The sequence below is a fragment of the Protopterus annectens genome, chromosome 14.part0 (genome assembly GCF_019279795.1).
Source record: "Protopterus annectens isolate FY-2018-M chromosome 14.part0, PAN1.0, whole genome shotgun sequence".
Taxonomy (NCBI): Eukaryota; Metazoa; Chordata; order Ceratodontiformes; family Protopteridae; genus Protopterus; species Protopterus annectens.
Window position 1 is genome coordinate 716,494,722 of NC_056748.1, and position 18,318 is coordinate 716,513,039.

The 18,318-nt window shown below is 42.5% G+C and overlaps 1 protein-coding gene across 1 annotated transcript in view; it reads left to right on the top strand.

Annotated features, from left to right (window-relative positions):
• Positions 1 to 18,318, top strand: part of PARK7 (Parkinsonism associated deglycase) — a 259,672-nt gene that overhangs the window by 38,200 nt on the left and 203,154 nt on the right. Inside the window, exon 3 of the mRNA XM_044056460.1 lies at positions 12,459 to 12,518. Within this exon, the coding sequence (XP_043912395.1) occupies positions 12,459 to 12,518 (60 nt within the window). The remainder of the gene's footprint in view (positions 1 to 12,458; positions 12,519 to 18,318) is intronic.

Consider the following 18,318-nt stretch of genomic DNA (forward strand, 5'->3'; position numbering starts at 1 on the left):
TTGCTGAAGCATTTGACACCATTCCCCATTCGGGTATTATTGATAAACTCGCCAACCTGGGCATAAACCCTTACGTCACAAGATGGATCACAAACTGGCTCTGACAGATCCCACAAAGTAAGAGTAGCGGGATCTATATCCAAATCCAGACCAGTAACGAGCGGTATGCCTCAGGGCTCTGTCCTGGGGCCCCTCCTGTTTGGCATATACTTCTCAGAAGTACAGACAAGCACTGAAGGGCTGTGGCTGACCAAGTTTGCGGACGACTGCAATCTGGGTGCTATAGTCTCCGGCCGACATGGATATCCTTCAGAAGGGCCTTAATGAGACTGATGCATGGTGTCAAAGCTATGGTCTCAAGCTAAATTCTAAAAAATGCATAGTAATCCCCTTTGGAAAAGAGTACCCGCGAACTACCACATAGGAGGTAACCCCCTTAAATCTGAAGAAGTTATAAGGGATCTAGGGACCCAAGTAGACAAGTCAGCTTTCCTTTGATAACCATGTTGCCATGGTGGTTAGAAAATCCTTCTATGTGACCAATCTGGTCACGAAAGGGTTCGCATCAAGTTCTAAGGATGTAGTGGTGCCCCTCTACTCTTCCCTCATCAGACCCATTATTGAGTACAATGCACCAATTGGAATGTACCTGGCCAGGCATCTCCAGCAGCTGGAGAGACCACAGAGAGGTACCTCGCTAAGAGGATTACTGGCCTCAAACAGTTGCCCTCTGCAGCACGATTGAAAAAACTAAGGCTTTTTCTCTGTTGCATACCGCCTTCTCAGAGGCAATCTCCGTCTAACATACAGAGCCATGTCCAACCCAGAACTGTTGAACATGCTCCATCTTAGCAAAACCAAATCTACTCGAGCTACACTCTCTAGGGATATAAACCTCAGCACAGCAATGAATAGAACATGCTGGAGGGATAGATTCCCTTCGCAAAGACTTCCCTTGCTAGGGAACAAGGTCCCCATCTACATAAGACAGAGCCCCTCACTATCACTCTTCAAGAGGAACCTTGACGAGTTGATGGGTAACAAAGTTCGCACCGGGGACCACACCAACAGCTCTACTAGATAGGGGCCAAGGGTACTAGCTGCTAGATCAAGGGCCTAGGGATCTAACCAGAGGGGTGGTGAATGTCGCACGATGTGGCTTGGCTAATATATGCCTTCGGGCAAATGGCCCAGTACCTACCTATGAACCTATATGTGTATATTATATATATATATATATATATATATATATATATATATATATATATATATATATATATATATATATATATATATATATATATATATATATATATGTATATATATATATATATATAAATATATATATATATATATATATATATATATAGATATATATATATGTAGATATATATATATATATGTATATATATATATATATATATATATATATATATATATATATATGTATATTTGTATATATATATATATAGATATATATATATATATATATATGTATATATATATATATATATATATATATATATATATATGTATATATGTATATATATATATATATATATATATATATATATATATATATATATATGTATATATATATGTATATATGTATGTATATATATGTATATATATATATATGCATATATTGTATATATGTATATTATATATATGTATACAGTGTGTGTATATATATATATATATATATATATATATATATATATATATATATATATATATATATATATTGTGTGTGTGTGTGTGTATATATGTGTGTATATATGTGTGTGTGTGTGTATATATATATATATATATATATATATATATATATATATATATATATATATATATATATATATATATATATATATATATATATACACACACACACATGTCTTTGGTCATAGGTGTTTACTAGGCTATCGGCCTTGGAGCCTATATAAGCCTATGCCAAGAAGATTCCTTGGCATTATGCCACCCGAAGTTGGTTCCCATTGCCCCTGTCAGGCAATAGGAAGTTCACCACAGGCATTTCTTCAGTGGCCTTGAAGTGATCCCTGTGGCGAACTTCCTATTGCCTATCCACTTCAAGATTCCTCTTAGAGGGCCAGTCACGTTCTCTGCTTGATGTGAATGGGTAGTTCCAGAGTATGTAAAGTCTGTGTGTTAAGAACCTGTTCCTCCAGCATGTTCTGTTTCATTGTGGTAATTAGGTTTGGGTGCCTGTAGCGTGTGGTCAGCCAGAGTACCTTTGTGTTGGCCTGAACCTCGGAGAAGTAGATGCCAAACAGGAGAGAACCTTGGACCGATCACTGTGGGACACCACTTGTTACTGGTCGGTAGTCAGATTTAGAGTACGGTACCTTCATAGTATTGGATCGATCAGTGAGCCATTTGGCAACCCATCTTATGACATAGACTCACTAAACTAGGCATAAACCCCTATGATTCCTGAGTGCGGGATGGTGTTGAAGGTCTTTGCAAGATCTGGGTAGGCTGTGTGGACCAACTTGCCCTCATCTACAGCTCTGTGTACAGACTCTAAATTTATCAGGTTGAGCAGGCATGATCTACCTTTCACAAACCCAAACTGCATGTGGTCCAAAGTTTGTAGATTCCCTATGTCCCTGTTTATAAGGTCCATGATTATGCGCTCCATAGCCTTGCATATCAGACTCGTTATGGTAATGGGGCGGTAGTTCCCAGGGTCTCTAGTCACTCCCCCTTTGTGGAGTGTGATAACTGTAGCAGTCCGCCATGTGGTAGGAACAAAGCTTGAAATGAGGCTGTGATTCAACAGGGTACTCGTGTGTGTGGTGCCAGTTCACTTTGCAATTCATGTAGATCACAGCCCGGAATATATATCTGGTCCCATGGAAGCTGTATTCTTGCCTTTGGACAGTGTGGTTTTTCACCTGTGTAGCTGTGATTAATAGGGACTTGGCATTCCTCTGGTATTGTGATAGGCCCTTTAGGGGTGAAAGCGGGGTAAGGTTCTCACTGAGCCTGTCTGCCAATATGTTGGCAATATCCGTTGGTTCTGTATATGTATTGCCATTGTGCTGTAACTCAGAGCAGATCTGAGTATTGCCAGGTAGATTTTTGACATAACTGTAGAATGCCTTGTGGTTGTCTCTAGAATCTGCATCAAATTTGTTTTCGTGGCTAGCTTTAGAGGAATTGATGAGGGATCTGAGTTTTTTTGTTGAGGCTAACAAGGGAGGTTTTCCAGTGTTGCGACTTCACCCTTTTCTGCAGCAGTGTTTTCTGTCTGTTGTAGAGTTTATGGTAGGGGACCACCAGATTGGCTTCCGTTTTTTTGAAGGAGTGTGTCTTGGTTCTGTTTGGGATGGCCAGTTCCATGCACTTGTATATGTGCTCATACAGTGCATTGGTGTATGATTCAGTAGTCATGCACATATTTTCCATTTGCATGGGCGTCGTGAAGTTAGCCACCTCTGTTTTTAGAAGCCCAAAGTTGGCTTTGGAGAAGCTTTTTTTTTATGGTGGTTTCCTTTTGGTTGGGGGGCAGAGTTTTCAACAATAACATCTTTTGATTAATTTTGAAAGTATGCATTATGTTAAGTAGGATGTTACTACGTTTTATTCCTGTTTTAAATCTTGTAGTACTTTAGTTTATGACATTATATGTGTTTGTTGCTTTTAGTAACAGCAAGGAATTTAATGAATTTTACCTTAAGACTTTTAAGCTGCAATTCATGTATATAACTGCTTTTGTGTTGTATTGGTTAATTGTGTAATTAGGGGGCGGAGGGGGAAGTTCTCTTGTGTGGTTATAAACCTAACTGTTTTTTGTGCCTGCTGTTTGTTGTCTGAAGTTTGGTCATTGCACCAGACGAAAAGCGCTTTACTTCATTTCCTCAGTGTGGCATTTTATTTTATTTTATTTATTTATTTATTTTTTTTGTTGTTCTCTTGTCTATTAAAGGGCTGAATAGCTGAAGATTCGAAGATTCCAGAGTTTTGAAGTACTTTATCCTGCATTTTTGTGTTCATCCATGGTGATTAGCTTGTGGTCAGATCTGACCAGGGAGGAGTTAATTACTGGTGTAGCGCAATGGTCGTCCATGTTAGTAATGACCAAGTCAAGGATTTCTACTCCTGGTGGGGGTAAGAATGAGTTTGTACAGGGCATTGGAATTGATGAATTCCAGAAAACGTTGAGCATGTGTGTTGGTACACTACCCCTCCATTAACTGGGAAAATTACTGGTCTCCCAGTACAAGGATATTGGGTTGTACCCTAATATTTTCCAATGTGTTTAGGAATGTGGCGTGGGAATCTTGGGACATGGTGGGGGATCTATAGCAGGCTGCAACCTGGATTGCAGCTTTACCCAGTGTTTGTACCTGAAGTATCTCTGATGTGTTATGTTGGGCTACTAGTCTGCAGGTGTGCATATCCTTTATGAATATGAAGACACCACCGCCTTTAGTACTTCGGTCCAGGTTTAGGGTCCGAAAGGTGTAGTATAAATTATAGCCTAGTAGTGCTGGTGTGTTCTCCGGAGCCTTGAACCAAGTCTCGGTCACTGCACTGATGTTTATGTTCATTTTAAGGAGTGCTTCGAGTGAGTGCATTTTGAGATTTAGACACTTCTAGCGTTGAGTAGCATAACCCTCCGATTTTCGTTTGCTTGTAGCTGTTGCTATGTGCTGAAGACAAAATTACCTATGTATTACACATGCGCACGCACATCACACGCACACATGTATGTATATAACATTTTTTTTTAGGCAAACATGAATCTAGTGAAAAGGAGAATGTTTTTACAATATATTAAAGTGCCTATTGTATACTGTACTTTCTTTGTCTCTAAATGTTAACTGACACTGTACCTGTCAATGCTGCTATTGTTTTATTGGAGCTTTTCTCCCAGGGGCTCCACTGAAAATGGGGTCGCACTCAGACAGACTATCCCATTTAACAAATGTAAAATAAAGGGGATAGGGCTTTTGGGTCGACTGCTCAGGACATGTTTACACCCTGCATATTTTTGTATGGAACCTCTGAGGCTGCTCCAGTTGTGGCAAGTGCCTGGTAGAGTATGTGCAAAAAGGTGCATTGTACTCTTAGTCATCTGAGGGCCAAGTATAGTGTGACTAATCTTCTTGGATCCAGATGTCATGTCCTTACAACAGGCACCACATAGTTGGAATTCCTCACTACTGTGGCTACATGGTGGTCAAAGGACCGGTTGCTATCTATGCACCTAGATCTGTCACCACTGGTCCCACTCTCTTAAGGATGTGCTATTTCTGTTATTTGCAGGAGTATTTGACTTTCCAGATGGTATAATTATGCGTTTTTTAAGTTTTTAGGCCATTGCTGTGGCTCCAATTATTTTGAGTCTAGCCTTTCTGAAGGGATATCTACGTTTGGGGATTCATTGATTGCCCTCCACTTGCAGTTGCCAGCAAACTTGGTTAACCAAAGGCCATCTACATTTGCCTTGACCTTTTTAGAGAAGCATGTTCTGAACAGGAGAGGTCCAAGCATTAAGCCCAGTGGTATGCCACTAGTAACTGACCTCTTGCTGGATCTGGATTCCCCCACTCTAACATGTTGTCTGTAAGCCAATTGACTATTCATTTGGTGATGGTAGGGATTTGAGCCAAATTTTGAAAGTGTTTACCTAAGGTGGGAATTGTTAAATGCTTTATCCATGTCAAGGCAGACATTATTCACCGTTTTACCCTCCTCTGTGGCCTTGATGACCTCCATAGAAATCCACCAGTTTGAGCAGGTTTGACTTGCTGTTGAGGAAGCTGAACTGGTTTGGGTCTGCAGATTTCCTATGCAACTGTTTATCAGGTCCGTGATTATTCTTTCCATGACCTTGTGTGTGAGACTAGTCAGACTTGTGGGTTTGTAATTTACTGAGCTCTTAGTCCCCCTTTATGCAGAGGAATGACCGTTGCTGTTCTCTTCCACTCCCCATGGTTGACTCTTGTCTGGAGACTGTGGTTAAATAGAAATCCTACTGGGACTGGTAGGTCATAGAGGAATCCTGATATACAGTCGGGGCCCATTGAGACCATGTTTAGCTTTAGAGAGAGCAGTGACCACTTGTTGTTTTGTGATAACTAGTAGAGAAATGGGGGTATTTCCTGGGGGGGGGGTAATCGGAGGTGATGGGGAAGGTGAAATTGGAGCAAAATTTATTGTCCAGCAGATTGCTGTATCTTCTGGCTGAGTATAGGTGGTGCCATCTAAAACTAACTCTGCGCATTGAGTGTTGCCCTTAAGATTATGGACATAACTGAAAAATGCCTTATGGGTTATCCTTTGCTTGGGAGGCTATTTTTGCCTCAAAGTTGGCTTTTGAAGGCTTGGCTGCTTTAAACAAAGTCAGGAGACTTGAGAGTGCTTTTGCCCTGTTAAGCACATCCTGTTCTACTTCTGGACAGGATTTTTTTTCCCTTTTGATGTACCCTTATTTATATCAGTGGTCAGCTGGGTGGCTTGTTTTTGCAGTTTAACCTAGGTTTACGTAGGTCTGGTACTGCATTTTCTATGCAGCTGTTTATATGGTTGTGCATTGCTTTTGTGGTACACCTTTTTGCATAGGCCTCCATATTTTCTGGGTTGGAGAGCTTGGAAATTAGCTATGCCATCACTTAATAGGATGTAGTTGGCCTCAAAAGTTCTTAAAAGTTCTGTGGTAAAATTGGGGTTCTAGCCTTGTATTTATTTCAAAGGAGACTGCTTTTTGTGATCTAATCTGATCAGTGAGTACATTACACTTGAGGTGTGGCAGTGCTTCCCCATGTTTGTAACAGGTCTAGAATATTTGTACCCCTAGTGGGAGTGTAGACTAACTCTTCCAAGGCATTTGCATTGACAGTCTAGAAATCTTTGATCCTGCATTGTAGTGGTCATGTAAACTTCCTAGTTTATGGAGGGGTAGTAGAAATCACTTGCGAGTATGGTGCCAGGCTAAGTGATAAGGCATTCTAGTACATTTCATGTATGAGAGTTTTCCTGGGTCATAGTAGGGGATCTGTAGCTAGCAAGGATGTGGCAAGGGATTTTACTTGCTGTTAGTTGGACATGGAGTAGCTCAAGTAATTGACCAGAATTGAGGTATGGTCATATCTTATCTTATTTAGATCGATGCACCTTCCACCTTTGTCCTTTCATGTGCAGTGGGCTGTCTGAATATATGGAAAGCATTGTAGCCTTGCACTGCTGGGGTGCTTTCTGCTTCTTTGAACCATGTTTTAGTAACTGCACAGAAGTCAACATTATAAGAATGCTTTGTAGCATTCTCTAATCTGCTCTGAAGGACTTTTGGGCTAAAGAAATAACATCATAATTACCCAGTCTAGGGAGCTAAACCTAGGGTGTAACAAGTGTTGGAGGGACACGTATGTGTCCCTGAGACGCTCTTTTTCTGGAGCAGGATTCCTGTGCAAGTTGAGTTACTAATTAATGTGTTGTACCAGTGAATGGGGAGTCAAACATGTGGCACCTGTGTCCAGTAGACAGCTAGCATGCAAGTGCTTTGACCACTCATGTACTCCTCAAAATTATACTAGTGCATCAGAACTTGGATACGTTTGGAAGCATGGCTAGGTTAGTCTTAAAAAGGTCCTCTGTACTCATTTCCTTTGGGCTTTTACTGGCAGTCGGATTGCATGATGCACACAGTCATTAGTGATATTAAGTGTAAGTAGCCAAGCTGCACCTATCTTGTCTGCCCTGCTTTGTTCACCAACCTGGCATAGAAACAATCCACCTGGCGTTGTAAGGGTTGCTTAGTTAATCCATTTTGGGAGAGTACTAAGAAGCCTGAATTGATGGACACATTTTTTTGTCGCATAGTAATTTGTTAGGCTGGAATCTTTTACTATTTTCATGTTGGACAAATCTCTGTGGAAGTGATGCTCAGAACATTTGAGGCATCCGTAACTGTTGTGCTACAAACCCAGTAGCAACATTATTTGCAGTTGTATAACTCTGATCCATTATATTTTAATTATCTTAACTAGATGTCTGCCTAATAAGGCAGAGAGCGAGAGAAGTTGCACTATTCATCGGTTTCTGTAGTAGTTTTATTCTTTTGCACCACCTTCCTCACTCTCTCTTTTTTTTGTCCCGAGTTGTAAGGCATTGGCTACAGATTAAGACGGCTGTCTGGAACCATCGTAACTGTCAATTCCTTCCCCTTAGCTTTTATGTAGCTTTTGTCCTGGTTAGATGTCTTCTTTGCAGTCGTAATTCTCCTTGTGGGTTATTCATCTTCCTCTAAAGATGGTGTGCTCCCACTCTGACCTGACCAAGCCAAGGATGGTTAATTTATTCATGTGTCTGACTAGGTCACTTTTTCATCAGCTCTCTGATCCTGTTACTTCTCTAAGAGGACTGTGATGTTAAATCTCCATCAGTTATGGCTCACTTTTGCTTGGCAGGGTAAGTAGGCTGGTTGGGTTTTGAGGCCTTCGGAGTCTACAGTATATCAGTTTTTCTTCAGGCAGACGGTGGTAGGTTTATCTTGGTTAGACCCCTCTAACTTGTTGGATCATAACCATCAAGATTACACTTGATAGATAATTCTCCTCTTGGTGCCAGGATGGCCGACAGTATGGTCTCTCACCATAAGCTTACTCTTCTCATCCCTTCCATCTGTCTAAAGCATTATTCAGGATTCTGAACCTGCAGTAGTGACCTTTCTTCTCTTCAAGGCTGCTATTCTTAGCTGTTGGGACTTTTAAAGGTTTGGGAGATTTTTTATTTATTTAACTGTTGGTCCCAATCTGACTCTGCTCCTGTAAGCCTAAAGGGTTTGATAATGTTAAGACTGTAATTTTTGTGGGACATAATTCCATACCTAGAAATGTTCCCCATACATTTGAGATCTTGACAGCCTGCCTGGCTGTACCATTGTTGGGTGATAGATTTTTTTTTTCATTTCAGACACTTAATTGGTAAATGTGTCCCCCTGACAGCAGCTGTGTCTTTTTTTTTTTTTTTTTTTTTTTTTTTTAAACCAACATACGCTGTTAACGATCAGTAGTTAAATTAACCTGTTTAAGTAGTTCACAGCTATATAGCTGGATGACATTCTAGACTTACTGTTTTGAGATGTTAAACTCTTGACCTGAAGATCTGTGGTAATATGAAGTAATAGAATGTAGGTTTGTACTTGGCATAGTACTTAACTATGAACCTATAAACATCTGCCCGAGGGCATCTGTAAGCCTAGCCAGATTGTGTTGGCTTTCACCACCCACTTAGATTAATTCCCTGTGCCTCTGTCCAGCAGAGCCATTGCAGTGATCCACTGGGTAAATTTTCTTGTTTCCTGTCCACTAGTCAAGGTTTCTCTTGGAAGAGTGTTAGTGAGGGGCTCTGCCTAGATTGAAATCCTGTTCCAAAGCATGTGGGGAATCTCTGGGACAGGAATCTATCCCTCCAGCAAGTCCTGTTTATCATTGTGGTGAGGTTTAGATCCCCAGAGCATGTGGCACTCTGGGGATTTTTTTTTTATTTTTTGTTAGGTGGAGCATGTCCATTAATTCTGGGTTGGACATGGCCTTGTATATCAGGCAGAGATCGCCTCTCTGTAAGCGGTATGCAACAGAGTACAGCTGGAGTTTCTTTAGGCAGGCTGCATAGAGCATCTGTTTGAGGCCAGTAATCCTCTTGGTGAGGTATTTCTGCAGTCTTTCCAGCTGTTGCAGGTGTCTTGTAAGTACATCCCAAATGGGGTGTTGTACTCGAGGGCACAATAACCTCTTGTTCTAGATGAGAACCCTTTTGTGATTGGGTGGGCCACATAGAAGGATTTTCTAACCACCTTGGCAATATGATTATCAAAGGAGAGATTACTATCTGCTTGGGTCCCCAGATCCCCTATTACATTTTCTGTATTTGGGGAACTACCACATATTTGGTAGTTCACGGGTACTTTGTTTTTTTCCAAAGGGGATGACTATGCACTTTTTGGCATTTAGCTTGAGGCCATGATTTTGACACCATGTATCCTTCTGTGAGACCCTTCTGGAGGATGTCTGTGTCAGCCGGAGAGTCATTTTTGGCCCTCCAGTTTGCAGTAGTCTGCGACCTTGGTCAGCCATAGTACTCCTATGCTTGCCTGTGCCTCCTGAGAAGTATATACCGAACAGGAGGGGTCCCAGTACTGAGTCCTGGGGGATACCACTTCTAACTGGTTTAGAGTTGGACCTAGAGCCTGCAACTCTCACCATGTGGGTTCTATCTGTGAGACAATTGGCAACTCATCTCGTGACGTAGGGGGTTTATGTTCAGGCTGGTGAGCTTGTCTAAAATACCAGAATGGGGCATGGTGTCGAAAGCCTTTGTGAGGTATAAGTAGGCTGTGTGGACCTCCTTTACCAAATCCACCAGGTTTAGGAGGCATGATCATCTGCTCTTAAAGCCAAACTGGGTAGGGTCCAGTGTTTGGAGGTTTCCAATGTCTCTCTTAATGAGTTCCATGATTAGCCTGGTCTGCAAGGCTATGGAGCGCATAGTCAGGCTTATAGGGCAAAGTTCCTGGGGTCTGTTGTGGCTCCACGTTTGTGAAGCAGGATAACTGTTGCTGTGCGCCACTCTATGGGTATGTAGCCTGTAGAGAGGCTGAGTTTGAACAGTGTGTTTAGGTGAGGGGTTAGTTCATTTTGGGGTTTGTGTAAGACACAGCCTGGGACACCGTCTGGTCCCATTTGAAGCTGTGTTTTTGGCTTTGCATAGGGCTGTTTTAACATGTCAGTGATTGCTGGGGCTCTACATTCTTCTGGTATGGTTATGGGCCCTTTAGGGGGTGAAGTTTGTGGTTATGGGCCCTTTAGGGGGTGAAGTTTGCACTAAACCGGTCTGCCAGAATGTTAGCAGTGTCAGTCTGTTCAGTGTATTTTGTGCCATTCTGCACTAACTCAGAGCAGATCTGAGAGTTTCCACTTAAGTTCTTGACATAGCTAAAGAATGCTTTGTGGTTATCTTTGGAGTCCTTGGCAATTTTTCTTTCGAAGCTAGCCTTGGATGATTTTGAGGGATCGTAGTTTCTTGTCAATACTGATCAGGGAGGTCTTTCCTTCTTGGAATTTTACTCTCTTGTACTAGTTTCCTCCTATTGTACAGCTCGTTTATGGCAGGGGTCCACCAGACTGGTTTCCTTTTGGAGGAGTGAGTCTTGGTTTTGTTTGGGATAGCACAATCCATGCATTTTTTGCAGGTGCTCATAGAGTGCCTTTGTAAGGGATTGAGCAGCTTGGACAGTGTTGTCCTTTAGCATGGGGGCTGTGAACCTTTCCACCTCGGTCTTGAGTAATGTGAAGTTTGCTTTTGAAAAGTTTTTCACTGTGGTTTCCTTGATTGGGGGTGGGGGCAGAATGTGGATATCCAGAGTGATTAGTCTATATGGTCTGATCTAACCAGCAAAAGGTTGACCTCCGGTGTAAAACACTGGTCGACCAGGTCCAGTATGTTGTCACCTCTGCTGGGGGAGTTGACCAGTTGATCCAGGGCATTAGAATTTATAAATTCTAGGAAGTGTTGGGCAAGGGAGTTAGTACTTGAGTAGTTCTCCCAGTTAATGTTTGGGTAATTGAAATCACCCAATATTGGGGCGTTTGGTAGGACCTTCATATTTTCTGGTGTCTACAGAAACACGGAATGGGGGTCCTGGGTCATGGTGGATGATCTGCAGCAAGCTGCAATTTGATTTGGCCAGCACATTTGCATAGCTAAAGCCCTGAGTTTGACTGTTGGCTTGGGTGTGAGGCACAGCCTGGGAGGATCTGTACATTCCTTGGGGGGGGGGGTGCTTGAGACTTATTGTGCTTTTTTTTTTATCCCTCTGGGCACTGGGGGGAAAGTGCAGCAAGGCACTGATTGAGAATGAGCAGGGTCCCTTGTGGAAGTGAGGGGTGGTTCATTGTAGCTGGCTATTGTATGCCCCACACTTGGGATGCTGGAGTTGTGCATGGTGTGGGGAGAAGCATTCGCCAGCAGCAGTGCTGCACTGCATCAAGGTCCTTTTGTTTCCTCCACTGGCCAGGATTACCCCTGTGGCAGCCAAGTGTGATTCTGTAGACTTTGTGAAAGAACAAAGGAATTGGTGGCATCTCAGCTGACAGAGACACTCTCCCCGTTGCAGTTCTGGCTTGGGAGGTGTCTTTCAGGGGACCTTAGTTGTTGGCTTCATTGTTTTAACCACTTTAAATATAAAGTGTCTGGTATCTGAGAGAACTTCATCTCTGCATATAAAGCCCTGTTGGCCTTGGTCCAAGAGGTACAGGAAGATTGACCTGGTTCTGCACATCACTTATGTTAAAGTATGACTCTTCTGCGGCATTGTGGAAAGGTCCTTTTGTAGAAGTTTTGAAAAACAATCTGTGAAGAACATAGTTCTCTTGCTGGTCTGACTATTAAAATTGCTGTTAATCCTTCATAACCAAGCTGTTTAAATTTTACAGGGCCCTTATGATGTTGTGTTTCTGCCTGGAGGTGGAGTAGGAGCTCAAAATCTTTGTGAGGTATGAAGATTTTTTTCCACACTTAATTGATTCATGTCTGGAATCTTTTTTTTTTTTTTTTTTTTTTTTTTTTTTTTTTTTTTTTTTTTTAAACCAGCCTTGTGTGCATAACCATAATCTAAGACCATAATGTGCAGTAGTGTTCATAATCTAAAAATAATGGTAATTTAACACTTTGAACAGTAAACTGTTTACGGAAATGTAAACCTGGATATACCAAGGCAACTGAATGACAAAGGAAATATCTGAAAGTCTAGTATATCTGGGAGTGATCAAGGCAAGAAATGGTAGGAAGCTGTTGGTCATTGAATTATTAAATTAAGTGTACTAGTTATGAATGGTGGTGGTCAGTGTAAATGGTTAATATTAACAATTTTTTTTAATTCTCAAACTGCTCTTATCCCAGTGGTATTACCAAGTAGGTGGATATGGTAGATATTGGCAAAGGTTAGCAAACACTATTAAAAGCCCCACAGAAATAAGTAAACTACAAAAAAATCCCCTGCTAATGACCTGGGGCATAGGTATTTGACATACCATGTGGGTACTTTTCATACTGTGGTTATATAGTCTCTGACCACTGCCAAATCATGTGGAATCCAAGACTCTTCTGCTCTCTCGAACGTCTTGAGTCTTAAATTTGTCCCACCTACATTCCTGCTGTACATTAGGAGGTACAGTCCTAAGTTGTTACTTGTCCATAAAGTGACCCAGGACCCTAATCTGTATGCTGGTGGGACAGTATAATCACATCACGAATCCTAAATTGTGGAAGCACACACCCTAAACATAAGGAAACCTCTGCAAACGCCTACTGACAGTTTCAGGGTTCTAGTATTTTTTATGTATTGGAAGCACCATCTCTGAAGACAAATTACTTGCCACAATTGACCAGTTCCTCTATATGCTTCAGATTGATGACTCCAATACCATTCAGCCAGGAATGGACATGGGTCACTACACCATTTCTGTACTATGAGATGGGTCTGACATCAGGACCACCAGATTTGTAGGTCTCCTAAAAGAAGGTACTAGGTGTTGTGCTCCAGTGTGACTGAGCAGCAAAGGGATATCTACTAAGCCCATAGTGAAGGTGCAAGAATTTCCAACAGGACATCCATGTGAGTTGGCGACCTTCAAAACCATTGTCGTCCTCAGATGGTAATATCTGAGAATCTCATTCTGAGTCTGTAAGGGGGTGTGGTGGGTGGTTTACCTCCAAAGAGGTATTGCTAAACTCCATGTAACAGGCCAGCAAAAAATTTTGATGAGTGAATTGCCAGGTAGGGCTTCAGCGAATTCCAGCATCTAATACGTTTAGGTAAGGATTTAGGGAATCAAAGGTGCCCCCGTTGTGAAACCAAATGCAGTAGCAGGCTTTCTGTTTTAGGCCATCTGAAAGAGTGAGCTGCCTTTATTACTTTCAGCACCCAGACTTGGGCATGTATTCAAAAGTATTAAGACGCGAGTCGGTCATTTTAATTAACTTCGTTTTTCTAGTCTTATTTATGGATGTATACATATGTAATCTGTATGTGTATCTATATATAATGTATACACGTGTGTGTGTATGTATGCTGTATATGCGCACACAAGATGTAGGTGGATATATAGAAAGATACTTATTCTGTTCAGAAATGTACAGCTATTTTTTTTTTTTTTTTTTTTTTTTTTTACTAAGCCAGGGGTGCCACTGCAAGACTGTAGGTGTCCCTTTTTTTTTTTTTTTAAGGGGGGGGGGGACAAACGCATCTCTGTGGCTGTATGGCCTACTGAGGAAATATGTCCTTTCCTCCAGGAGTGGATCGTGAAAGAGTTTTCTTCTAGACTTCTTTAAGCTTAATTTTTGAGCTCCAGTGTGACCTTCATGTTAATATCAAGGAGTGGGGATAGGTTTTGAACAGCCCAAAAGAAAAGGATAAGAACTGATCCTCTAGATGGTGGGCTCTGTTTATGGCCCAAAGAGCAAAGTCCTTCTGGAGAAGTGAAACAATATCCACCTGCTATGCTTGTCCACAGGTCTATTCTGTAACTTCCAACCTGGTGATGCCTTAACCAAAATAACTCATTTTGGAAGTAGGACTGAAAAGTGAAGAATTTCCCCATCTCAAAGTATTCTTGCATGCTTTCTTTTTTTTTCTTATATTCTTGCCCCCCCCCCCCCAAACATATTTCTCTTCCTTAACTGTTCTCTATTTTAGGTTCCTTTTTTCCACTGAAAAAAATGCCCCTCTTATTCAAACATAAATGTAACCACTATTAACCAAATTGATAAGATATAAGCAAAGCCAGTAATTTAATTCCAAACTACACTGTGTACAGAAGTGTAATAACTAAGTCCCATGCTGTCTCATACCTGCCATTAATAGCAGAGCAGTAACAAGTTTGTGCTTAGACTGGTGTTTAGAACCTGCATCACATACTGTGACTGGCTTTGTTTTGACCCTGTAAGTACAGCAGATGTGCAGACAGTTCTCCAACAAATGGTCGGTCTCCCTTTAGACTTATGGTGCATCTTGCCTGGCCATTTAGAACTGATGTACTTGTGTAGTCTTCCCCAGTGTAAACATTGAATCTGAAGTAGGAGAATTCATTTGTCAGCAACCTGTGGGTATGGATCCGATATCTGATCCGAACCGGCATGGTTTATCCAGCTATGGATCCGAGCTCCTAGCTCCTCCCCTCACCCATAATGCCCTGCTCTCCCTACATGACCTCGGATCTAGTTTGCCGCGTTCATGGTGACAGCTGGATTTTGAGCTCCTGTCAGCTAAGTGCTTTTTTTGGTGTTTGCTAGTGTATTTTCTGTCAGAAAATTAATATTTGTGTGAATGTTGTAGGTTTTCCCTCTCTAGAGATAATTTTTTGGTTAACTTTATAGTACCCTCCCCTCGCTGGTACGTAGCTTGTGTGCTTGTGGATTCTTTGGGGCCTTCTGTGTGAATGGTTAATTTAATTTAACTTTCTTTTGTTAAAAAAAAAAAAAAGTAGATTAGCAATGTCTGAGGCCCCAAAGGCAATATTTTTAAAATGCTCAGTGTGGCCATAAGCTATCCCCTGCTGATGGCCACACTCGGTGCGTTCGATGCCTTGGGGTTGAACACCTCACCTTTGGGTGTTCAATCTTAGGTTCATAGGTTCATAGGTTCATACTAGGCTATCTGCCCGAGGGCATTTACAAGCCTAGCCCATAGTTTTGTGGCTTACGCCACCCCTTTAGTATGGGGAACTATACCCATTATTTTGCTGTGCCTCTGTTGAGCAGTGACACTGAGGTAATCCCTGGGGTATATCTGCGATCTCCCATCCATTGGTCAAGATTTCTCTTGAACAAGGCCAGCGAGGTGCTCTGCCTCACATATACCGGGATTTTATTCCACAGCATAGGGAGTCTTTGGGTGATGAATCTATCCCTCCAGCACGTCCTATTAATAGCCGTGTCGAGGTTTAAGTCTCCGCCCTTGTGACTCTGACGGATCTAGATTTTTGAGGTGAAGCATATTCATCAAATCTGGGTTTGACATGGCCTTGTATGTTAGGCAAAGGTCACCTCTGAGCAAGCGGTGCGACTGAATAGAGCTGGAGTTCTTTGTCGGGCAGCATAGGACAGATGTTTGAGACCCTTTATCCTTTTGGTGAGGAACTTTTGTGGCCTCTCCAGCTGCTGCAAGTGTCGGGTCAGATACATTCGAATGGGGCATTGTACTCAATCATTGGTCTGATGAGTGATGAGTATAGGAGACTATGACCTCCCTTGATCTAGATGAGAATCCCTTCATGATAAGGTGGGCAATGTAGAAGGTCTTCCTAACTACTTTAGCTACATGGGTGTCGAATGACAGACTACTATCAACCTGGGTCCCCAGGTCCCTGATAACTTCTTCTGTGCTCAGTGGATTGCCACCTATTTGGTAGCTAGGGGTAACCTTGTTTTTCGAAGGGTATGACTATGCATTTTTGGCATTTAACTTTAGGCCATGGCTCTGGCACCAGTTATCCGTTTCTGTGAGACCCTTCTGAAGGATATCTGTGTCAGATGTGTTTTCTACTATGGCCCAGTTTGCAGTCCTCTGCAAACTTTGTCAGCCATAACCCTCCTGTGTTTGCTTGTACTTCGGAAAAGTAGATGCCAAACAAGTGTGGGCCCAGGACTGAGCCCTGTGGTACACCACTTGTGACAGGCTTTGAGTCTGACATGGCGCCAGCAACTCTGACCCTGTGGGTTCTGTCACTCAGCCAGTTTGCAACCCATCTTGTGATGTATGGGTTAACATTTAAGCTGATGAGTTTTTCAATGATACCCGAGTAGGGTATTGTATCGAAGGCCTTCGCCAGATCGAGGTAGGCTGTATGGACTGCCTTTCCCTCATCAATGGCTTTGGTGACTGTTTCGAAAAAGTCAACCAAGTTTAGAAGGCATGATCTGCCTTTGACAAAGCAAAACTGGGATGGATCCAAAGTCTGCAAATTCCCTATGTCTTTATTTATGAGGTCCATTATGATCCTCTCCATGGCTTTGCAGATAAGGCTTATCAAGCTAATGGGCCGGTAATTTCCAGGGTCGGTGGACGCACCGCCTTTGTGAAGTGGGACCACAGTTGCAGTGCGCCACTCCCTGGAGTCGTATCCAGAGGTAAGACTATGATTAAACAGCTGTCCTAGCTGTGGGTTTAATTCCTCGTTGAGTTCGTGGAGCACACAGCCGAGGACACCATCAGGTCCCATGGATGCTGTGTTTTTTGCTTTGGAGAGAGCAGTTCTCACTTGGGCGTTGGAGATGTTTGGGGGGCTGCAATCGCTTGGTATAGATATCTCTCCTTTTGGGAGTTTGCACTGAACCTGTCAGCCAGTATGTTGGCAATGTCTGTAGGATCAGTAATCTTCACATCATTTTGAACTAGTTCTGAGCATATCTGGGAGTTTCCTCCCAGGTTTCTAACATAGCTAAAGAAGGCCTTATGATTGTCTTTTGAGTCTTTAGCTATTTTCTCTCAAAATTTGCTTTGGATGATTTTATGAGAGCTCTTAGTTTTTTACTTATAGTGATCAAGGGTGTCTTACCTTTTAAGGATTTTGCTCTATCTTGTAGTAGCTTCCTCCTTTTGTTGTAGAGTTTGTTTATGGCTGGGGTCCACCAGACTGGACGCTTGCCTTTGGTACAAAGAGTCTTTGTTTTGCTTGGGATTGCCTTATCCATGCAGTCCTGCAGGTGCTGGTAGAAGGCATTTGTAAATGATTCAGCGGCTTGAGTAGTGTTTTCTGCCGGCTCGGGGGCCTTAAAGGAGACCACACTAGTCTTTAGAAGTGTGAAGTCGGCTTTCGAGAAGTTCTTTACTGTGGTCTTTTTTATTTCAGGTGGGGGTGGGATGAGGACCTCCAGCGAGATTAGTTTGTGATCTGATCTCACCAGTGAGGGGTATACTTCCGGTGTTGAACATTGTGCTCCCATGTTCGTGATGATGAGATCAAGTATGTTTTCTCCTCTTGTGCAGGGTTCAACCCCAGGGCATTGAAGGAGCGGAGGTCGAAGCTGGTCTTGGCGGGACTTTTGCCCCCGGACTTGGCTTCGGCCTCCGCCCCGTTGGTAGTTACCGCTCCGGCGGTTCCTACCTTGCCAGATCCCCCTCCTCCTCCCGGGATTCAAACTCCCTCTACGGGTTCGGAGGAGAGGGAAGCCAGGAAGAAGGACCGGAGAGAGAAGCACCACAAGCGGCGGGCCGAGACCTCCGTCTCGGCCCCTGCCGGCTAAGCGGGCTTCTCCTCCGGCCTCTCTGGCTGCTGGCTCCCCTCCTCCTCGGCT